The sequence below is a fragment of the Lissotriton helveticus genome, chromosome 3_1, assembly GCF_964261635.1.
Source record: "Lissotriton helveticus chromosome 3_1, aLisHel1.1, whole genome shotgun sequence".
In the NCBI taxonomy this organism is placed as follows: domain Eukaryota; kingdom Metazoa; phylum Chordata; class Amphibia; order Caudata; family Salamandridae; genus Lissotriton; species Lissotriton helveticus.
The window spans coordinates 956,831,340-956,856,129 of record NC_136061.1 but is presented as its reverse complement, the minus strand read 5'-3'; the positions used below and the strand labels follow the sequence as shown (position 1 = coordinate 956,856,129).

Genomic DNA, 24,790 nt, shown 5'->3' with positions numbered 1-24,790 from the left:
CGGCTGCCCTGTGTGCCAATGACACCTCAGGTGCCGGAGATGGATTGTCGGCCACAGTGTGTGCCAATGACACCTTAGGTGCCGGAGGTGGATTGTGGCCGCATTGTGTGGCACTGTAACATCAGGTGCCGGAGTGGTTTGGCATGCCGCACAGGGAGGCATGGACACCCCAGTGGGCAGAGATGTCGATGGTGTGGGGGCAGCAGCATTCAACATCACCACGCCTTGTGGCAGTAATGCCATGATGAGGATCTGCAGGGCATGGTAGATCCCAGCTACATTCCGCTGATGTGTAGCGGCGGCTGCCATCCTTTCCACCTCCAACCGCACCCTGTCCTCCATGAGCCACCGAATGTGTGTCAGCTCACGGCTGGTATGGCTGGAGCCACTCTGAGCGGACAGGTGTTCTTCTCTCCGCGTCATGACTCCAGCGATGTCAGTCAGGGCTCGTTGGAGACCATGGAGCGGGACTACACACCCAAGGATGGCGTCAAGTTAAGTTGCCATGTTGCCAAAGCCCAACCGCACCTGCTCTGCGGTCTCCCTCTGGCACTCCAGAACACGGCATTGGAAGGCCATGTATTGTTCCTTCGGGTTTTAGGGCAGTGCCAGGGATGTGGGTGCCTTCTGCTGGGTGCTTTGGCTAGTAGGTGGGGTCTCCTCGATGTAACTGGCCTGCCCTAATCCTGGAGGTGAGTGGTGGATGAGGTCAATGATGTCTTGGATGGATTGGGTGATGATGCTGGTGTCCTCCTCGTCATCAGTGAAGAGTGGCTGGAACTTCTCTGCAGGAGGTGTTGATGGTGCCCCTGCGATGTGATGGGGAGATGGTGTATTACAATGTGTCCACATGTAGGTAGCCGCATGGTACATGTTGACATTCAGACAGCGTGTCATTGTACATTGTGACAGTCTGTAGATCTGGGTGAGGACCCAGAGTCATTGTGGGTGTGCACTGTGCTCTGCTTGATTGTGCATGTGTGCCATTGTGCCCATCTCCACCCGTCCCCCCAGTATCTGGTGCTCACTCACCCTGTTGTGGTTGTGTTGTGCCTGTCGAGCAGTGTCCGATCCCCCGACTCCGGCCACAGTCTCCACACTGATGACTGTCAACAACAGCTCCTCCATGTCATCCAGCACGAGCTGTGGCGCTGGCCCCCCACCTCCAGTCTGCGTTGCTGCCTTCTGGTTGGCGGAGAGTTTCTCCTTGGTCCGCGGCTGATGTCATTCCATCACCTCTTGACCTCGTCCATTGTCCTCTTGTGCTCCCCGACAGCATTCAACTTGTCCACGATGTCCCGCTGTATTCCATTTTTGGTGCCCAATGACACGTTGGAGGTGACGAACAGTTGTTGATGGTGTTCCATCACCTCCGTGACTATGATCCTGTTCACCTGCGGACTGAACTTCGTCTTTCTCTTCCTCTTGTCCTTGTCCTTCCCTGTCCCCGAGGTCCCGGGCTGGTCATCCGGGGTGCTTGTAGGGTTGCGCTCGCTCCGGCAGCCTCCATGGTGCTTGGGTGTTGGTCAGTTTGTGTTTGGGTGTTTTTTCTACTTTTATGGTGATTTTTCCCACCTGCCAGGTATTTGTTGCAGGCCTGGCGCTGCTTATCGCTGGTTTTCTCATCACGCTTGGCCCATCGCATGTTTTTTGGTGTTGTGGTTTGTGTTTTTGTCTCCATCGAGGTGGTTGCTTAGAGGCTTTGACTTTACCTTACTTGGCACAATTAGCAATATTTTTATTTTAATGTAATAACAAACTTGTACAAGTGTTTATTGGCCCTTTCTATGAGCACACAATGTTGTTTTCTCAAGCAAATGTATTTTAAATGACTCACTTATTTTGTTTGACATCTTTTTAAATTGGGATTATTTATTATTTCTTTTGACAATTTGTGTGCCCAGAGCATACAATTGATTTTCTGTATTATATGTGCTGGCTACATTGCCGATGTTTCGAAGGCGATACTACTGAATAAATCTAATGATAAAAGACAAGCAAGAACCTTTTTGGTAAACTATTTTTAGCATTTACTTGAATTCACTTTGTCTTCCACTGATCCTGGGGATCAACAACAGCGGCACTTGGTATTTTCACCAGCAGGATAAATTATGTCACTAATTGTGTCTTATCACCTATCCTTTGACAAAACCGAGTGTTTTTAATTATTTTCTTGTTGAACATTGGAGTTTCATTAAAATGTGGTCTAACCAGTAGGAAACAAGGAGCAGGACCTCTGACCACAAAGAGTGTGGATGGAAAATATCAATGTATCTGTATCAACGTCTTGTTGGATAAAGTACTATACTAAGAAGTGATGCTGGGCCTTTTTATGTGCAATATAGCTCAGTCCTGATTGTATATTGAAACCTGAGTAGTGTAATTAAGTCCAAAATAATGTGATGTACTTAGCGAGACAAAATGAGAAAGGATTAAGTCTGGTCACAACATTTTTTGGTAGGTCTTGTATAAATTCCAGTGACTTAACTTTGGCCAAAGATGGGCCTAAACCTACATGGAATAATATGATTTCCGCGCTTGAAACTCAATGAGCTCTGCGACTTACCAACAGGGTGTTAGTTGTAATAAAAGTTCAAACTCACACTCAGTCTTTTACAGTGTTTAGTAATGTGGGCAGGCTGAATGAGCCTACTGGCCCTAATGTTCTTTCAATGTCTATGCATAAATGTTCTGAACTGCTGGGGTGAATGCTTGGGTTGGGGTGATATTTCCAATCTACCTATATTTTGTTTGCATTATTGACACCATTTGTTGGATAGGGATATACCCGGTTACACTACATATTGTACCGTAATACAGGTGGGGTGATGGTAGGTTTTTGGGGAAACTCCATCTGCTCCTTTTGAATACGCAAGGGCGCCTCCAGTGAGTGATATACTACTAACAGGGTCTGTCAGGGACAAGATATAAATTAAATGGACAATTTTGTATTTTGCTTCTGCATTTCCTATCTTAGTCATTGCTGTTTATGAGTGACTTACCTGCTTCTGTGTCATTCATTTATACAGGTTACAAGGAGTGTGCCTTCCCTCTGCCATGGGGCGTAAAATCGACCTTTCCAAACTGTCCGATGAGGAGGCACGGCATGTGTGGGAGGTGGTTCAGCGTGACTTTGACTTACGAAAGAAAGAGGAGGAGCGATTGGAGTAAGTATGCTGACCAAGGAGGAATTACAAGTCATGATGCACTATGTCTTCTGTCAGTAATGCAGATACTGCTACAAACTGAGGTCATCATAATTACAAAATCTAGAATACTTCATAGATCGCTAGACATTGCCTATTCAATGTAGGGTATTGTGCAGAAGATTATGAAGCAGTTGCCATACTGTTAATATATTGTATGTGTTATGTATCCACAATATGTATTGTTTATTGCGCTGCCATTGTAATTTAGATCACTCACAGCTGCAATTTGTGTGGCTTGGTGTCAGTAGCTTGTACAGTGTGTAAGCTAGCCAAGCTTGCATGTGTGGATTGCTTTTGTGTATTTTATACAGGAAGTATCGGGAATTGTGAGTGACATCCAGAAATACGCTTCGATCCTGTCAAAGCAAATGTAATCATTCAGGGAACAGGAGAGTGATAGAGATAATTGGGACATGATTCGATGAATGAAGAGATATTTTCACTCTTGGATGAATGGTAGAGGACTGCTGGACGATGTCCTGTGTCACATGCAGTTGATCAGTCTAGTAGAATAGGAGTGGCATTTAATTCTCTCAAGTTGTGAGTGTGACTTGAGGTCATTGCAGTAAGTAATTAGAATTGATTCAGTCTATACACGAAGGCAAAACCATGTTTTTGAGTCTGCTAGAAGGTTGCTGGACACCGAGAAACCTAAAGCGGTGCTGCCTTTTCAAGAAATGTTGCCAATGAACATAGATTTGCAAATAATCTATATTTTTCTGTGTCAATGATGTCAAATCGAGGCTTTAGCAGCAGACACCTGATCTAGAAGATCTTGAAATTATGAAAGAATGACCAGTTTAGAAGACCACATTATGAATCATTCTTGCACGAGCCACAGTGGAACATAAAACAGCCAAAGGGATGGGGGTCAGAGAGAGATCCGCACTTCCCGGTTAGATTCCACATAACCATCATATTATGCAGAGGAAAGCAAGGTGAAGGCTTTGTGGCTGTATAGTATTTGATTTTTCTTATGGTATTTTGGGTTTCTTAATCACCAGGATGTTGCTTGAAATTTGTGAGTATAATCATGAAATGGCCTCATACTTGCAAAGTGTGTAAACAAGAATTTTATCGGCTCTGTTTGTGGGGCAGATTGCATGAATTCAATTAGCTCTGAGATTGCCTATTTATTGCCACCAGGACCTGTCATTTAGAGGATTCCCTACAACTAAGGGTCCTTGACTGTGGAAAGGCAGATTCTTTGCAGCTGCTTGAACAGTTTTCCTACACTGCAATAGACCCTTGACATTGCCCCTCTTTTAAAAAAGTTGCAGGCTTCACTCTTTGTGAAGCTTGTGGGTTTGTTTTGGACAATCGTGTTTTTATGAGTCTTAACCCTTTGAAAATTCACACATCTTTTTCCTTAACCCTTTGTTCTTGTCCTTCAAGTTTCCTGCCCCATGACTGTCCGCCCATGTGTCTAATATTCTTTGGATCATTCCCACGGGTGTAACACGGTGCCAGTTTTAAAACTATAGGGCCTTTCTTGCCCTCAAAAATTATCTTCCACGTCACAGTGTAATACTGTAGCAAGCTCCTCCAACAAACAACACTTGAGAAGTCTACTAGAATAACCATATCAACAGATGTGAATGGGACATGTCTGGAGCGGATTGCTATACAGCAGATAATGGCAACAACTATTCCCCAGTCACTGACAATAACAATTCTAATAATAGCCAAAATTAACCCTGATCAAGTATAACCAAATGCACTGTGATGTGGGACATCTTCTTCTGCACTAAGGTGTGTTGCTGTGTGGGACAGCGTTTTGTGTAATGTAATATGGTATCTTGAGTTAGAACATGACATTGTCAAATGTGGCACAGTGTGATGTAGTGTGCAAGTGCGTAGTGTATCGTGGTATGGTTTTATATGGTGTGATGTTGCAGTAGTATGTGGTATGGTGCCATGTAGCGAGAAGTCTTAGTGTAAGGTGCCCTGTTGTCAAATAGTTGGGGGATGTGAAGTATGAAGAGTGTTGTCCTGTGGTTAAGTTCAGTGTGACATGGAATTGTGTGATGTGGCATGGGCTTTGTGTCTTATTATGAAATGTATATCATGCAATATGATCTGATGTGTTTGGTGTCCTAACTATGGTTTAGTGAAGCTTTTCAAAGGAGAATCTTCTGCCTAAAGAAGGGGCCTCGTGTCTTCTAATATCACACTTGAGGGGCCACACACAAACTACTACTTTGTGGCATAGGCTGAGTTTCCTATAGCTGTCCAACATGAGAGCTTATTGAATATTGATTTTTTTTTTCAGTGATTCCACTTACTATGGAGGCTAAGGTTGGCATGTTGTTGATATTGTCATTTGTACTGAGTGTTTTTATCTTTGAGATACACTGTTTGATTTAGTCACAAATATAGAATTTTGTACTGTGGTATTTTGTGCTGTGGTGAAGTGTGGATTGATGTATTGTTCTGTAGTATGACTTAGATTCATGTGGCATTTGATGATTGTATGTAGTGTGGGGAGTGCCATATAAGTGATTTATGGAATGTGTTTGTTAACGGTATGGTGCAATATGATGTGAGGTATTATAGCAAGATTCATATTGGTATAATGTGTTGAGAAATAAAATGCTGTGTATTGTGTTTGTGGAAAGATGTGCTACTGTACAGTGTGTTGGTGTGCAGATGGTGTGATTTGGCGTTATGCAGAGTGGCATAGTGTTATGTGGTGTGTGGCATTCAAAATAGTTCATTGTGTTATGTGGAGTGGTATGTTGTGGCATTGGATGACTTGATGTTAAGTGCTTAAAGTGATGCAATGTAATGTAAAGTATTATTCTGTATTGAAGATGTGTATGCTGTGATGTAGTGTGTTATGGTATAGTACAATGGTGTATGGTGTGATATGGGCTGGTTTGTTTTGGTGTGATGTGGGATGGTAAGATTTGCTCTGGTGCTGTATCAATTATATACTGAAAACAATCTGTTTCCAAAGAAGAAATACAAAATATCGCTGTCCTTTTCAATGTTGTTTCATGCTGGCAACCACGAGAGCCTGTCTGATAGGTTTGCCTATTAGAGACAGCACGGGGAATAATAAACAAGGATATGCTTTCGTGATGAGGTTTAAATAGCTGTAGATGTTCACATGGGTTGATGCTATAATGCTAATGTTTTACGGTTACTGTATTGTTTTATTTTATATAGGTAAACATGCCAAAACCCTACAGACACTCAAGTGTACACTTAGAGTTAAATAAATCTGGAACTATACTGACAGACTTGTAACCACTCTGGTTGAGTCTAGGTAAAACCTGTACGTGTCTATATCGTACAAATATGTGGCATTCTCCAGGCTGATAAACTCTCTAACCCTCACACAAAGACCACAGATCACTAGCTGGTCATGAGTGAACATAATTATGATCCTGCTTGCTAAGCAAGTTGAGAATAAGCCTATATGTTTATTTATTTAATTATATATGTATTTTTACAACTGTACATAGAGCGGACTTCACCTGAAAGTGTAAGAGTGCTTTACATAAGAAATGGTAAATTACATAAAGCAAAGAAGTTACACAAGCATTACAAATGACATATAAAGATAGATGAAGGTACAGTGTGTTACAAGCTAATCATAATGTACACATATGAAGAATCAGCAAAATATACAAGTTACATTGGCATGGAATGTGGGGCTGCAGAATTATTTGGCCACTGTCCAGATATAAGTAGATTGAAAATGTTAATAGGTAGGCCACCAAATTAATCAGAGGCACACAGATCGATAATTAAGCGAGGCTCAAAGATTTGGGAATCTTTTCTTAGGGAAAAAGGAAACCAGACGAATATTAATTAGTTAACTCGGTCTATCAGAAGTGTCTTTAAAATCTGTCTCTATCACGTAACACGTTATTATACTCCTATTATGTGAAATGTTAGCAACTGCATATGTAATGCTGAGTGCATCAACTATTTAATCAAATATGTATGTCATTTTATATTAGCGTGAAAGTTTCTGTGACAAGGTATATGCTTGCAAACTTTCATGACTCGAATAGCCCTGGAAGCCATGAGCTCAGTGTTGTATCTTGTACGTTTTCCAACGGTGTAACCTTGTTTCAAACATGTACAAAAGGGGGTGGTGATGGACGGAGCATCTGAGCCAATCAAACACTCACACTCAGTCAACAGATCTGGGTTTAATCAATCACCGTTCTTTAGCCCACTCTGCCACCCAAGTTCAGACATGGCCATATGCAAATCAGTCTGACCCTGTGCCTCATGGGAACAGTCCAGCCCGAACTGCCAAGCCATGCCTTCCCTGGAGCGGAAACAAGCTTCCTAGGACCGGTTTCTGGCATTTCAGCCGTCTTCAGCCAGGCTTGCTTGAATCCAGTGGCAAAGTGAGCAAGGGACTCACGTCTGAGCATACCCTGCAAACTTATGGAGAACAAAGCGGTACAAAAGGGGGTGGTGATGGACCGAGCATCTGAACCAATCAAACACTCACACCCAGTCAACAGATCTGGGTTTCCGGTCTAAAGAACGGTGATGGATTAAACCCAGATCTGTTGACTGGGTGTGAGTGTTTGATTGGTTCAGATGCTCCACCCATTACCACCCCCTTTTGTACCGCTTTGTTTCAAACCTGGCAAGGGAAGCATGATATTGTGAGAATAAAAGTTCCAGTTTTGTGCACATGAATGTTTTCTTCTCCTCTGGGCTGTTTTGTGCTTCCTTCAGGGGAAGATCTTGACACCTGCACATTAGATGTTTTCACTGAACGCAACAAGTTTTTGTCACATGATCATGCTACATTGACTTGTATTGAGAGAAAATGTATATATACTAGGTAGTTTGCAGTGGCGGCTGCCACATACAAAAGATAGTGGGGCGGGGAGGGCGTGTGGGAGAGGGAGCGTGGGGGGAATAAAAATAAACTTTAAAAACTTACCTCAAGTTGACAGCGTGTCCCGTGTCGTGCCGGGTGCTACTTCTTCCATGTCCCAGCAGGCACTGGGGCTGCATCAGACTCCCTGTCCAGCACACAGATTGGCCTAAGCAGGCTAAAAAGATGCCCTGCTCAGACCAAGGGAGTCTGTGGGGTTTCTCCAGCCCGGCTGCTCAATGCAGCCAGAATGGAGAAACCTAAGTGTGCATGTGTGTTTTGGTCAGCCTGAGATGGCTAGTCAAACACACCTGTGAACTTAGAGAGTGCACGTAGCACTCCTCCTAACCCCTCCCATGCCCCGCCCATCCTTGCACACACTAGCTGAGCCAGCTACTTAAAAATAAAACGATAATCAAATGTTGTTTTATTTTTTAGCGGCTGGCTCTGCCAGTGGTGCGATGCTCTTCCACCATTGCGGAGGAGCCGTTTGTGTATGAATTTTAGCTCTTAGCTCCAACTGACCATTTTAAAGCGAGCACCCTAGTCCGGTGAAATGACAACTGTCTTTGATCATTTGCTGTGCTGCTTGCTATTTTAAATTAAATGCTAGTTGGACTTTACACCTCCCGACTTGTGGTATTTTATTTTGAACATGGGGACTTGTTCAACCGCAGAACACCTGCGAGTAAACAAGACCACCCGTTAAAACTCCAATTATTAAGGGATTGTTTTGCATTGTGAACGGTTGCTCGCTTATTTTGTCATATACTATTGTTCCTGCGAGGTACAGTGTGGAACTGAAGAAGGCTATTTCCAGGAGTGACCTGAATGGGTCACAAATCAGTGTCAATAATTAGAACAGTGAGTGCTAAGAATCGAAGACAATGGAGTTCACAAGCTGCACAGTCCATGAGCAGGGAAAAAGTCCATTAAATGTGCAGTGACTAGCAAAGTGGAATGCTGATCTTGGTGTGATATGAAAAACAAAAAGCATTAGTATGAGCATTAATTGAATTGGGAGCTTGCGTCCAATCTTTAGTATTTGTAATACTTTGTAATACTTTGATATCAGTTAACATCATGAAACAAATTAAGTTGCTAAATATATCACTACAAAAAATCTTTCCATTTTTGAAAACATTCTAACAGAAGCGTTTTCCTTTTCATACTGGTCTATTCCCAGTTCGTTTAATAGTGATGGTGTCGATTTAATGTATGGAGCATCAACGGCATTGAATACACTGGAGCACATTTACTGATACTTTGCACTGGATTTGCATCACAAAAGTGGCATCGTTGCAAAGTGAAGAACTGGGATTTACTCTCCAGTGCAAAAGTTGTTCGTAGCTGGAAAGTAGTCCTAAAGTAACACAAAGTAGGACTGTGCTACTTTGGCAGACAAATTTGGATCCACACTTAGGCCCTGATTACGAGTTTTGGCTGTCCAGGAGCATGCGACATGCCACCACCCCACTCCAGGACCGCCGAAACTCACCGCAGACGCCTGCTAGATTAAAAGTAATCTTGTGGGGAGGAGCTTCGCGTGCAACCAAGATGGCCGCGTGAGCTTAGGGCTCCCGAGACCCTCGCAACCTCCGGCATATATCCTGCGGATAATCCTGACTTTTCTATACGTCTCCGTGAAGACGAACCACGGTAGACGCGAAAACTGCAATCAGAACTCGAATCGGGCCCGGGGTGCCGAAGTTGTGCCGATTGAGAGTTGCGGCCTTCTGCCTCCGCGATGCCCAGCAGTGGGGTATGTGTGGTGCCCGAGATGAAGGTGAACAACATCGGCCAGCTGTGAAGGAGAAGACCGGGTGGGCCTACTTTCACTTTCGTTTTCGCTAGATGAGACGATCCCGCATGAGCAGTTTCCAATCTCCTGCCGTGGCGGTTTGACTTGCGCTCCAGTGTGAACATTTATGAGTTGCTCGACTTCAAGGCGACTCTGGAGCCACGCTCTTGGATCGATTTCGGATTCCTCGTCGGCGACTTGGTGAACCATATTCCTTGACCTCGCCTGCATATTGGGTGTGGCCTGCTACTTGGCTCTTGTGTGTTGTCGCCATCTGGCCTTTGTTGTAACCGTCTTCACGGCTCCTCGACATGGCTGGCAAGCCAGAGGGGGACAAGCAGAGGTCTAAGACCACTCGACGAGGTGGCTACACCCAAACCAACATCATGGATCGTTATGCTCAGGCGAAGGTATCACCCGGTGGAACGAGTAAGGCGCCCGAGGGAACAAAGGAATCGTCGACCCCGATGGCAGACCCCACTTTGCAGTACGTAATGGTCGCCATTGATGGGATCCAATTGTCTCTTGGCAAACAGATGGAAACACTGGCTCATAACCTCGACACTGTTGCCATAGATATGAATTTGATACGCACGGACCTAACGAAAACCAATGAGAAGGTCAAATCACTTGATATTAAAACCTCTGCCCTGACGGGTGATGTTGTTGAGATTCAAACGGAGGTCCGCAATTTGAGGGCCTCTAATGATTTCCTTGTGCGTCGCCTGGAGGATTTCGAAGGAAGATCTAGGCGGAACAACGTTCGCATCATAGGTGTTCCGGAACAGGCCGAAGATTCTGCGACAGATCTTTTTGTTGAGAACTTGATCACTAACCACCTCGCCCCCAAAGGGCTCAGTAACTTTTTCGCTGTGGAACGTGCCCACAGAGTCCCTGGTGGGAGGCATAAGACCGGGGCCCCTCCGCGGCCTATTATCGCCCGGATTTTCAATTTTCGTGACAGGGATGCTATCCTGCAGGCTTCACGTTTGAGTGGACCCATGAAGTTTGAGAACACCACCATCAGCTTCTTCCCTGACTTTACTCAGGCAGTCCAGAAACAGAGACTCAGATTTCTGGGGGTGAAGAGGAGGCTTCGTGAGATGGGACTCAGATATGCCATGCTTTTTCCGGCTAAATTGCGCATTGAACACGCTGAGCGAACTTATTTTTTCGACCGACCAGAAGTGGTGGCCAACTGGCTTGAGTCACTTCCGGCCCGCCACCCGCACGATGGGCAGAGCGGTGGGACTGAGGGCGGAACGCCGGATCAAGAATAACTCTTTTACGTTTGTTTGGCTCCTGGGTTCCTGCAGACTTTGCACTATGATTCGTTGACTGTGCAGTAAGATTCACCAAGACACTTGAGGAGGGGTGGGGGGAATCGGAGGGTCGTTTTCCTCCTCTACTTAGACTTTCCGTAGATTAGTTGGGATGTGGGGGCAACAGGCACACTGCAAGTTGGGGTGGCTTTTTGGTCTTACGCAGGGGTGCAGGGTGGGGGGTGTTGTAACGGGGTGTGGTTGGGGGGGAGGAGGGATTTGTTTGTTTTTGGAGTTTTGTTTTTTGCAAGGCAATGCATCGTTTACATGTCTGGTTCAAGTGCTGACTGTTGCGTGTGGCTGGAATTTCCGCATTGTATGGGATGGGGGGTAGGGGGCTGAAACTATTGAGTTGGAATGTGAACGGGCTGGGGGATAGGATCAAGCGGGGTATAGTGCTGCAGTTGATTAAACGTCATTCCCCTGATGTGGTCCTGCTTCAGGAGACACATTTGGTCGGAAACACGTGTCATGCAATGAATAGGAGGGGTTACCGTTTGGTTGCTCATGCGGGGTTCTCCTCGGGCTCCCGAGGAGTTGGTATACTCATTAAGAATTCATTTCCTTTGGAGATCGACACAACGATACTGGACGATAGAGGCCGCTATGTTGTTCTTACTGGCCGTTGGGAGGGTAAGACGTTGTCCCTGGTATCAGTCTACGTTCCCCCCGGGTTGCAATCCACTACCTTTGCGGACCTAGGGCGGACTCTCCTAGATCTCCCTGTGGGGCCATTGATACTGGGTGGTGACTTTAATGCGGTTGTCTCAGGTACTTTTGATAGACACCCACCGAGAAACCTCAAGGCTACACGACTTTATTGGTACTTTGGGCCTGGCTGACTGCTGGCGATTGCTGCACCCCTCTCAGCGACAGTATACATTTCACTCTGGTGCACATGGTAGTCTTTCGAGAATTGACTATGTCTTGGTACCTGCCGCACAGGCGGCATCTGTGGCGGACGTTAGGCACATGGCTAGAGGAATCTCTGACCACTCTCCTGTTTGGCTCCGAATTGAACTCTCCGTGGGATCGGAAGGGAGGGTTGCGCCAATTAATCCCTGGTACCTTCGTAACCCTAAAACACGGTCTGACTTGATAAAATCACTTTACTTATACTTCCTGGAAAATGAGGGTTCCGTGTCATCTGCGATATCGCTTTGGGAGGCCTTTAAGACGGTTTTGAGGGGACAGGCTTTGTCGCTAATCTCAGGTGTCAAAAAACAAAGAGATGAGGCCGTAGTCGAGATTGAAACGGAAATAGCAGACCTGGAGTCTGTTCTGGAGCAAGACCCTACCCGCGCAAACATGCATCTATTGCGATTAAAACAATTAGATTACAAGGCGTTGGTCACTGAAGCGGCCAAGACTCTGTTCCGTGAGCAACAGGGCCGCCTCTATGATGTGGGAGATAAGGCAGGGAAATTGATTGCTTGGCTGGACAAAAAGGAGAGAGTTAATCGCGTAGTGCCTGAGATTGAGATGGATTGCGGTACACGGGTGTCTGATCCGATTAAGATTGTTGAGTGCTTTGCGGACCACTTTACAGCTGTGTATTCTCCGGTTTCGGACAGACCGGAAGAGGACTCCCACTTATTGCTGCGAGACATAGCCCTCCCCAAGCGCACTGAAGAAGATAGGGATCTTATGGACTCTGCGATAACCGCGGACTAGGTTGCCATCGCAATTCGTTCCTTGCGTTCTGGTAAGGCCATGGGACCGAACGGATTTTCGATAGAACTGTATAAGTTGCGACCTGATATGATAGCCCCCTATTTGAGAGATATGTTTTTGGAATATCGTAAATGTGGCACTCTCCCTCGGGACCAGCGGCTGGCGACGATTGTCGTTATTCATAAGGAAGGGAAACCAAGAGATAAGTGTGGGTCTTATCGGCCTATATCGCTCCTGAATGCCGAGCCAAAAATTCTGGCTAAGGTTCTTGCGAACCGATTGATCACGGTCATTAGTGACCTCGTTCATCCGGATCAATCCGGCTTTATTCCGCACCGGAATACCGCCCTGAACCTCAGAAGGCTTCATGGAGTTCTCGCGAGGGCGACGTCATTGCGTGAACCGGCCATTTTGGCGTCCTTGGATGCCACGATGGCTTTCGATACTATCGAGTGGCCGTATCTGTGGGCAGCACTGGCCAAGTTCGGTTTTAGTACCGGGTTTATTGGATGGGTGCGACTTCTTTATGAGGACCCCCTGGCGCAGGTGGTGGTGAATGGTCGAGTTTCGGTTCCATTTGATCTTGGGCGCGGCACCCGTCAGTGATGCCCGCTTTCACCCCTTCTGTTCGCCTTGGCCCTAGAGCCCCTTGCCGCCTGGGTTCGTTGAGAGCCATCTATAAGAGGAATTCGGTGGTCCCCTGAACACGAAGATCGTATCTCGCTTTATGCGGACGATATTCTGTTTTATCTGACCTCGCCCAGGAAATCCTTGATGGTTTTCTGTGATGTCCTAGCCTCCTTCGGGAGGAACTCGGGTTTGATGATCAATTGGGCGAAGTCCTACCTATACGTGATCTCAGGTGACCCGCCCCTTCCTCCATGGAATTGCCCCATTCAGGTGACACAGGCAGGATTTCAATATTTGGGTATTTGGATTACCGCAGACCCCGTGGCTAGATACAACCGCAATCTTCTTCCGCCCCTGGCTAGGCTACAGCGTGATGTCTTGGGTTGGCGTAGGCTCCCACTCTCCCCACTAGGGCGCGCTGCCCTTTTTAAGATGATGTCCCTACCTCGGTTCTTATATGCGCTCCAAAACACGCTAGATGTGGTCCCCGCCAGTTATTTTCGTAAGATTGAGGGCCTTCAGAGGAAATTGATATGGGATGGCCGACCACGTATTGCTCTGGCAAAATTAACACTTCCGTGGTACGACGGGGGCATCGCCCTCCCGGACATCAGGAGGTATTATTGGGCGTCCTAACTTGGTGCCATCAATCATGGTATGTATGGCCCTGCACTGAACCCGGCATTTGCGATGGATAAACTGTTGCTTCCCGGGGGTAGCTACTATAGAGCTCTATACTCGACATCGGTGATCAGGTCATTGTCTGGGCCAATTAGAACGGCCGTCCGCGTGTGGCATGATGCTACCGCCTCAATGGGCTGGAGGGGCCGACTGTCTCTTGCGACCCCACTCTTTGACTCTGAAAGGCTCGGTAATTTGTGGAAATCCAAGGGGTTTCGGAAAGTGGGATCTCATTGGAATTAGCAAGGTAGGAGATTTATGGGTTAAGGGACAAGTGAAGTCTTTTGATGTTTTGAAAACGGAATTTGAGCTGGGTGACTCGGAATATTTTAGATATATCCAGATCCGTCATGCTTTGATGTCGGTTTTCACTAGCGGTGAGTCGGTTCCCTAATCGACTCCACTGGAGGATAGATTGCTAGACGGTCACGTTCCAGACAGTACAATCTCCCTGGTATACAAAAAACTGATTAATGACAGATCAGATCTCCTGCTACCACTACGTGACCGATGGGTCCAAGACGGTCTCGAGTTAGATGAGGAGGACTGGCAGTCAGCTGTCTCCTCGCCTAAGGAGATTGGGATTCCTGCGAGGCTTCGACTGGTCCAACTTAAGATTCTGCATAGGGCATATGTCACTGGTCCCCGTCTAGTCCGTATGGGTTTTTCTGATGAGGGGCTCTGCAAGCGGGGCTGTGGCTCGGTGGGGACGTTTCTTCATATTCTTTGGGAATGTCCTGAGATTGTTGCATATTGGAACGGAGTATATGAGGTGATGAAAGAAGTCACGGGTGTCTCTCTCCTACCGGAAGCCAGGCGCTGTCTTTTGAATGTCTGGGAGCCCACGGATTATAATGTGGCTCAAACTCAACGGGCGACCCTGGGTGCCATGATAGCAAAACGTGACATTGCACAATTGTGGGGCTCGCACAGACCACCTCAGGTCGAATTTGGAAGGAAAACATGGACTGGTGCATGTTTCGTGAAAAAACTGTATATGTGGCCCGGGGCCGTCCACGGAAATGGCAGAGTGTGTGGGGACTGTGGAACGCTTACCGAGGAGATATATGCACTCCCCCAATGATAGATAACGTTGATACTCCGATGTCTCCCTAGCCCTGCATTCACTGATTGTAATTTTGATTTATTGTTTGCCCCTATGAATCCCCCCCCTACATGTAATGTTGATTTTTATCTTATTTACTGTCTGGCCTCATGCTCGTAACAGCACTCTGTATTTTGTTTATGCCTTGCTTGTTTTTATAATCAATAAAATTAAATACAAAAAAAAAAGTAATCTTGTGGTCTGGGGGCGGGTGGTTTGGTGGTCCCACAGGAGTGCTATTTAAAGGCTCATTATTAGCCTTAAACACCACCACTGCGGGACCACCAATGCACGTTCATGCATGGGAAGGAATGCGCCATGTCATGCATTCCTTTCTGTGCAGAAACTGGGCGTGCAAATCTACTGGGGGCACTAAATGTGTGCCCCTGCATGCACCCCATGCACAGGGGCCCCACAGGCCCTGTATGGCTCCCTTTCTTTCCTCACCACCAGCAGTTACATGGAGGAAGGACCTCCATGACACCGCTGGTGGTAAGGACAGTTGTAATATGCTTGGCAGTGCCTCAGGGCACCACCAAGCATGTTACAACCCTCAGACCACCGCGGGACCAACAGGGAACGTGGTTCCCTGGCGGTTGCGGCAGTGCACTGGCGGTCTAACAGCCAAAGTCCTAATAGGGTGGTCGGACTGCCAGTGGCGCAGTGGCTGGACTGCCACTGCTACATCCCTGCGAGTCTGGCGGTTCTCGGACCGCCAGACTCATAATCTAACTTGTTCATTCTGTCAGTTAGTATTTCACCCAAAATATGGGATGGAAACTGTCTTGCAGAAAATGAGGAGAATAAACCTTAGTAGTGACCCATGGTTATATTGTTGGGCCTGTTCCTAGCCTTTTATATGTTGGACTGTTCAACAAACTTTCTGAACCTCGTGGTTGAAACTATCCCTATAAAGAAGACAGCAATAGGTTGGTATTAGACAGGACCGGACTGGCTACCGGGCATTTTGGCATTCTGCAGAGCTGGGGGCTGATGTCACTGCGGTGGGGGCTAATTTCGTAGATGGAGACCTGCGTGTGCTTCGAAATCAACAATGCAAAACGAATTTCGTTTTGCACACGCAGGTCCCCATCAACGAAATCAGCCCCCAGCTCTGCAGAATGCCAAAATGCACGGTAGCCAGTCCGGCCCTGGTATTAGAGAGTGCAGACCTGAGTCCCTGTTTCTGGAACTCGGGGTCCTCAAAGTCAGACTATCCTCCAGCTTCCTTTATTGTGATTTCTTGCAATTTGCTGCACTTCATTCAAAGGATTTATAAGCATTTCTTGATCCAACAGTCCGCACAATAGCAATACTGATATTCATCTGCCAATGTCTGAGATGCTCAGTACCATGAACTACAGAAGTGGAAAGTTGGGCACCAACACGGCCTGCCAAACATTAATGACCACCACTCCTCCCCTGCTCTGTGAGCAGAACAACGCCACCCTCTAAATTGCCACAGCAGGAAAAAATTCAATGATAATAACATTGAGTTATTATTATTTTATTTTTCCTTTATTTAGACTGCTGAAAAGAAGTGAGGCAACGCTCCTCCGCCTTAGCAGAGGGACCGCCACTGGAAGGGAAAGTTTCTAGCAGTGAAGACATGTGAAAAAAAGGTATAATGGAGACTAAAGACAAGTGAATGTACAGCTCTCACTTCAATCCCTCAGTACTACCTTGCACATTGACATAATTAATCTACACCATGCACTCACCTATCCCAACACTAATGCAAAACATCAGGCAAACTTTTACCACATCCCACGGCAGTAGTTTACAGGCACATTAAACATCTACCATTGATTCACCACCATTCTCAAACACCACTAATCCCCCCTCATTACTGCCACCAGGCACTATTTTCCTTTATGTCCAGCTGCCACCACACTCTACTCACCCACATCCTCTACAGCAGACCCTCTACAACTACCTCATCTCAAAACATCATAAAACCCTCACTGTGACACCAGCCCACTCCTGCGCACCGCTCCGTTGCTTTGTATGTCAGTTGGTGCTGTGTATGCTACATGAATACATTTGTCAGATACATAAAATAACCGCATACATTGAACCCAACAATATATGGTCGGGAAACAACCTTTACAACGCAACTTTTACAACGCACTACCATTACAACGAAACTTTTACAACGCATACCATTACAACGCATGTTTTTACAACGCAAGTACTTTTACAACGCATGCCATTACAACGTAAGTATTGGTAAGTATATAATTATATTTAATATTTTATATGTTTGGTTTTTTTTTAAGTTTTCAGTTTTTGGGTAAAGGGGTATTTTTAGGGTTCAGGGTCAGTTTTCAGTTTTTGGGTAAAGGGGTATTTTTAAGGTTCAGGGTCAGTTTTCAGTTTTTGGGTAAAGGGGTATTTTTAGGGTTCAGGGTCAGTTTTCAGTTTTTGGGTAAAGGGGTATTTTTAGTGTTCAGGGTCAGTTTTCAGTTTTTGGGTAAAGGGGTATTTTTAGGGTTCAGGGTCAGTTTTCAGTTTTTGGGTAAAGGGGTATTTTTAGGGTTCAGGGTCAGTTTTGGGTTTTTGGGGTACAGGGGTATTTTTAGGGTTCAGGGACAGTTTTGGGTTTTTGGGGTACAGGGGTATTTTTAGGGTTCAGGGACAGTTTTGGGTTTTTGGGGTACAGGGGTATTTTTAGGGTTCTGGGTTAATTTGGTTTTTTTTGGGGTACAGGGTAAAAAAAATTAAATTAATTAAATTAAATTAAATTAAATTATATTAATTACAATTAATTTAAAATAAAAAAAATATTATATACTTACCAATACTTACGTTGTAATGGTATGCGTTGTAAAGGTATTTGCGTTGTAAAAACATGCGTTGTAATGGTATGCGTTGTAAAAGTTTTTGCGTTGTAAAAAATTAGTTGTAACGGTATGCGTTGTAAAAGTATGCGTTGTAACGTCATACATCCATATGGTCTGATACTCATGTAAAGCGCTCTGATACTTCCGGGTCTAGCCAGCTCTATATAAAACCTTTCAAATAAAATAAATAAATAAATAAATAAATACTGCCTTTTCCACATGTTACTCACACAGTCACCTTACTATCGCTTTCCTTTCACTATGTTAAGACTTTCAGCGCTAGCCACCGCTCTTTTACTCAACACAGGCTACCTTTCTTAGTTCCCACTGACACATCCCTTGTTTGCCTTTCCCTGTACATCAGTAATGACCCCAAAGCTCCAGTAGTAGCCAATCGCCTGCAATCCTGTGCCTGTGTCAATTTGGATAGAAAGCCGATGCCCGTGGGCTGTGTACACGCGGAGTCCCCGTCAGCCTCTTTCAAAGAGAGGTTCTGATCCGGTACATTGTGTGTGCAGACGGTGGCGTCGAGGAAGTGGCCAGCAGCACATTCTTATCACGTGCTCTCTCTTGTCCTGTGATTGGACGCGAGAGAGTGAATGAGCAGTGATACAGAAGTGGTGATTTAAATCTTATCTTTGTCACTTTTTCCACTTTAGTCGCAGAGCAGACAAGGCATAGGCAGGACCTCGGCAATGAAACTTGCGACTAACATGGCCGTGAGTCCGATAGTTACAAGGTTTAGACAATGCAACATCCACACGTACAAAAAGGCCTCACCTGTGGAAGGCAGGTGCAGAACAAATACCAACAACAATGCAAAATGAAAATGCTGACTGGTCAAAGAGGGAACAGCGGTGTAAATACATATATATGGATATGCACCCCGCGCACTGACTCTTGATATTACACTACAGGTGTGCGAACTCTTTATGATTCACGCTGAGTTCCTAATTATTGGTCTATCTGTAGTTAATGGTATTTCAACTTCTCCAACTCCTACGTGCATGCGTAGTTTTCTCTTCCAAGTGTTAGATGGCGTAGGTAACTGATTAGTATTTTGTATGCTAGTGCATAACTTGCTTAGCTTTTTATCGTGAAATATCTGAAGTTATGCCCTGCTAGTTGTTCACAAGACTTTGTATTACATCCATTTGACTGGTCAAAAAACTAATTTGTGCAGGTAGCTCAGGAGCATTTTGTATGTGAGTGCTTACCTTCCTTAATCTTGAATTGTAAATGAGTCAACACAAATTACATGCATGTATAAAATGCTCACAAATGTCTCACAATCCGAAAGGCCTACTCTTTTTGGCACTTTAAACGTTTATATGTTATTCATCGTTTTTAGAGAAATAACCAAAGTTCATGAGAAAAAAATCCTCGCTAATTTGTGCAGTCCTATATTGCACACAACAAAGGACAACTATGAGCAAAAATGCCACAGAGTTCTGTTTTGGTATAATTTGTTTATTAAACAGTTTTCATTTCAAACATTTCCCACAATATAAAAATCACAACTCTGTTGAGATCTATTATATCTTCATTTACATATTTTTCAGATGCATGCCCAACACAGCCGCAATATTTTACCTTTCAATAAAAAGTCCTTCTCATAATCTCAGAAATCCTGTTACATCCTTATGTCACCAACCTGCTAAAAATGTCTTACACTGTTTTTCCCTAGCTTTCCCCACGTATGCCATAATTTCACGAAGGGCCAGATGTATAAAGCTATTTTGTGATTGCAAACCCTACAATTCCCAAAATCACAGAGTTTGAGATCACATAATAGCTTCTATCTATTTACTTATACTTTAGCCAGTTGGAAAAGCTGTTCTGGCTTGCAAAATAGGTTTGCGTCCATTCTGAATCACAAATAGTAGGGGGCATGAAAGGGGCATTCCCTCCTAATAGAGAGTTGCGATGGAACTATCAAGGATTTGTGACTAAAATTGAAGTCACAAACCATTGATCACATACCAGACCTCAAAGAAGGTGGTAGCTGATTCTCAAAGGAGGAGAGACCCTGTTTGTGAATGCTGTCTGCAGTCTCATGGGCAGAGACAATAGGCCAGAGGACTACTAACTACTCCATCTGATGTTTTCTCTAGTGGGAGCCTTTTTTAGGTCGAAACCTAGCGTAAGACTGCGCATATGGGCAGTCTCGCTGGTGAGATTTAGTGTTATTGGGGAGATTTCACTAGCTGACTTTAAGCCCCGCCCCACTTTCCCATTGGCCGGTGTCACCGTTCATGCTAAACGGTGGCCAGCCATTGGGAAAGAGCTTGTGGTGATGTACAGTTTTCTCTTTTTTGTCCGTCCCACTTGGACAGACTGCCCTGACTTCCTTCTGCTGCAAAAGGTTTGTTATCTTTATGGGGGGCCAAACAGATGGCCTCATAAAGATAATAACAAACCTTTTGCAGCAGAAGGAAGTCAGGCAGTCTGTCCAAGTGGGACGGACAAAAAAAGAGAAAACTCGGCGTCGTGAAGCTATTGCTTCTGGGAGTGCCACAGTTATGTTTTACTTGCGCTGTTGGTATTATTGTTCACGTGTATTTTACCTTTGTAAAAAAACTGAATCACAAGGTCTATTCCATTTGCATTGGGAGCCTCGTTATCCGCCCCTCTGTTTACTTTTTCAACATCACCTGATGGGTGCTTTGACCGTGAGCAGCTGATATTTGTCTCTCACGGTTTCAATAAAGCTTCCCTATCCCCTTCCCTTCCCATCCTATCTGGCCAATCAGCACCCGTCTCTCTGCCTGACAGGTGCGGCACGGGCACCTTTGTCGCCGTGGTGACTGCGGGGTCCTAAGATTTGAACCGCTGCTAGCCAATGGGAGCAGAGGAAGGGTAGTGGCGTGGGGGGCTTGAAGCTGCTCTGAGTCTGGCGAGAAGGAGCTGGGAGGGATCAGGGGAACAAGAGGTTGGAGAGGGAAGGGGGGCGCAGGGGCAGGGATGCTGGTAGAGTTAGGGTCTGCCGGAGGTTGCTGATGGGGTGACAGGAGCTTCACCGCTGTGGGGGTGGGGGCAACATTTGAAAGTGGATTGGAGGAAGGGTGAGGATTTTTGGTGTGGATGGCTCGTGACTTGTAGTGTAACTGGGAGCAGCAGACAGACTATCTGGGCAGACCAGGCAGCAGAATGGGAGGAGAGTGACGAGTTACCCAGGAGGGATGATGGTGCCTGGATGTTGAACAGGAGCAACACGAGTGGGCAAACGGGCCAAGTAAGTCAAGGGCTGGCAGGAAGTGGACAGGAGTGACACAAGTGGGACAAAGTACCACAGGGGGAGCTGGGCTTAGTAGGTGAAAGGTTGGTAGGAAGTCAGTGGGGGATTCCGTGAGTGAGTCTGTGAGTAGATTGTTCAAGTAGTGCACAGTGAAAAGGTGTTTATGTAGCGGGTGGAGGGACGTAGAATCAAGATGGAATATGACTGGAAAACGTGGGCAAAAACTGTGAACTTTAACGACCATATGCGTGTCATGTGGCTAGCTTTTGGCGTTGCAAGTCTGCTGTTACTGACGTTTTTTCTGCTCACTGGCAGAAAAAATAGATTGTGAGACTGCTTGCTGATGTCGGTCAGGAGGGTGCGCGCGAGCTGTGCTCAAACTGCCTCGCAGAGGAGGGTGGACGCGAGCGGTGTTGCCTTGGAGGTGAATGTCGAAGATGCTTCCTCGATTCTCGACATGCTGCTGTGTTGCGGCGGAGACCTCTGCACAAGTGTTGCAGCCCACAGGCTCCGGGTCCTGGTGCAGAAGTAATCCCTTGCTACCCCCCCTTGCAGTGTTGGTATGTAGAGCACGTCAGCAGTTGTAAAGGGTAACAACCAATGGAAAGAAACATTGTGCTTTGGGCAGCTGCTGGGCTTCTCTGGTTGGTCTTGGGCTGTTGCTGTCCTGTTACCCATCCGCTTCCGGAGTCTAAATGAAACCACATGTTAACCTGCTGTTCGGTTCCCCCGCCCCTACAGCTGCTACAACTGGTATTGCGAGATGAAGATGCCTCCTTGCGTGCACCTGTTTACCCAGCCGTGTGCACGTGGCCTCGTGTTCCCGTTAGTGCCATCTGTAGTTGTCATTGTGTGGTTTGTTACTTTACGTAATACGCCCATTCAGGGAGATCACCACCCGCACCAGCCGCCTGACCGCCTGGTCCCACGTCAGCGACGAAGACACCATCAAAACCATGAACTCCATCCACTCCAGATCCCCATCCGACCCCTGCCCTCACCAGGTCTTCAACAAAGCCAGCACAACCATCGCACCCCACCTCCGGAAAACAATCAACAGCTCCTTCGAGACAGCAACCTTCCCGGAAAGCTGGAAGCACGCCGAGATCAATGCACTCCTGAAGAAGCCCAAGGCGGACCCCAAAGACCTCAAGAACTTCCGGCCCATCTCCCTGCTCCCGTTCTCGGCAAAAGTGACAGAGAAGATTGTCAACAAACAGCTAACCCGCTACCTCGAAGACAACAACATCCTGGACCCTACCCAATCCGGTTTTCGCAGCAACCACAGCACCGAGACCGCCCTCATCGCCGCCACTGACAACATCAGGATCCTGATGGACAAAGGAGAAACAGCCGCCCTCATCCTCCTGGACCTATCAGCAGCCTTTGACACAGTCTGCCACCGAACCCTATCAGCACGCCTCCATGACACCGGAATCCAAGAGAAGGCCCTGGCCTGGACCACATCGTTCCTCTCCGGCAGAACCCAGAGCGTCCGCCTCCCACCCGTCCGCTCAAAAACCACAGAGATCATCTGCGGCGTCCCACAGGGATCCTCCCTCAGCCCGACATTGTTCAATATCTACATGGCACCGCTCGCCCACGTCGCACGACAACACAACCTCAACATCATCTCCTACGCCGACGACACCCAGCTGATCATATCCCTCACCGAAGTCCCCCACACCGCCAAAGCCAACCTCCACAGAGGAATGAAGGCCGTAGCTGACTGGATGAAGGACAGCAGACTGGGACGACTCTTGGTGGCCCACATCGCTAGGCACAGCCCCGGAACCCACAGACCACGCACGCAACCTGGGGGTCATCCTCGGCTCCACCCTCTCCATGACCAGGCAAGTCAACGCCGTCTCCGCGTCCTGTTTCAACACCCTCCGAATGCTCCGCAGGATCTTCAAATGGATCCCCCCCCCGACACAAAAAAAAACATCACCCAGGCCCTCGTCATCAGCAGACTCGACTTCGGGAACGCCCTCTACTCAGGAACAACAACCAAGCTCCTGAGACCACTACAACGAATCCAGAACGCCTCGGCATGACTGATCCTCAACGTCCCCCGACGCAGCCACATCACACCCCACCTGAGAGGCCTGCACTGGCTCCCCGTCAACAAGAGGATCACCTTCAAACTCCTCATCCACGCACACAAAGCCCTACACAACACCGGACCTACATACCTCAACAACCGACTCAGCTTCTACACCCCTACCCGAAGCCTCCCCTCAGCCAACCTCGCCCTCGCCACAGTTCCTCGCATCCGGAAAGCCACCACCGGCGGCAGATCCTTCTCCTACCTCGCCGCCAAGACCTGGAACACTCTTCCCACCAGCCTACGACAGACTCAGGACCTGCTGGCCTTCAGAAGACTTCTCAAGACCTGGCTCTTCGATCAGTAGCAACGCCCCCCCCCCCCAAGCATTGAGACCCTCACGGGTATGTAGCGCGCTTTACAAATGCAGTGATTGATTGATTGATTGATTGAGGGCCAAACCCTTTATTCTTCTTGTGATACAAAACAATTGGCAAGGGATCAACTCTTGGCAAAATACAAAAATAAAGGAGTGGCCAAGGGGCACAGGAACACAATCTGGAATTGAAGTGCACCCGTTTCAGGAAGCAGTACACTTGATCGGTCAAAATATCAGTGCAGTGCAGCCAGTGGATGAAGTGGGCTGGCCTATTACTCCATGCTGTATAATGCGGTAGATGAAAGCAAAATGCCAGTGATATTTGAATAAACCAGTCGATAAAGATGGCTAATCAAAACTCTGAGGCTATGACGTATGCTCTCTACTACTCTACTACTCTCTACTACTCACTCTACTACTCTCTACTACTCACTCTACTACACTCTACTACTCACTCTCTACTACTCACTATCTACTACTCACTCTACTACTCACTCTCTACTCACTCTCTACTACTAACTCTCTACTACTCTCTACTACTCTCTCTCTACTACTCTCTACTACTCTCTCTCTACTCACCCTCTACTACTCACTCTCTGCTACTTACTCTCTACTACTCTATTACTAACTCTCTACTACTCTCTTCTACTCTCTACTACTCACTCTCTGCTGCTCTCTACTACTCACTCTCTGCTACTCACTCTCTGCTACTCACTCTCTACTACTCTCTACTACTCACTCTCTGTTACTCACTCTCTCCTACTCACTCTCTGCTACTCACTCTGCTACTCTCTACTACTCACTCTCTACTACCCACCCTCTACTACTCACGTCTACCGCTCTACTACTCACTCTACTACTCTCTACTTCTCACTTATCACTCTCTACTACTCTATAGTACTCTCTACTACTCACTCTCTACTACTCTACTACTCACTCTCTACTACTCTACTACTCACTCTCTACTACTCTACTACTCACTCTCTACTACTCATTCTTTACTACT

At 46.5% G+C, this 24,790-nt stretch overlaps 1 protein-coding gene across 4 annotated transcripts in view; it reads left to right on the top strand.

Annotated features, from left to right (window-relative positions):
- The first annotated feature begins 3,033 nt into the window (after window positions 1-3,033).
- Window positions 3,034-24,790, top strand: part of MLPH (melanophilin) — a 391,857-nt gene continuing 370,100 nt past the window's right edge. For all 4 annotated transcript variants that reach the window (XM_078681363.1, XM_078681362.1, XM_078681364.1 and 1 more), the window contains exon 1: window positions 3,034-3,167. In XM_078681363.1, coding sequence (XP_078537489.1) covers window positions 3,058-3,167 — 110 coding nt within the window. In that variant the 5' untranslated portion in view covers window positions 3,034-3,057. The remainder of the gene's footprint in view (window positions 3,168-24,790) is intronic.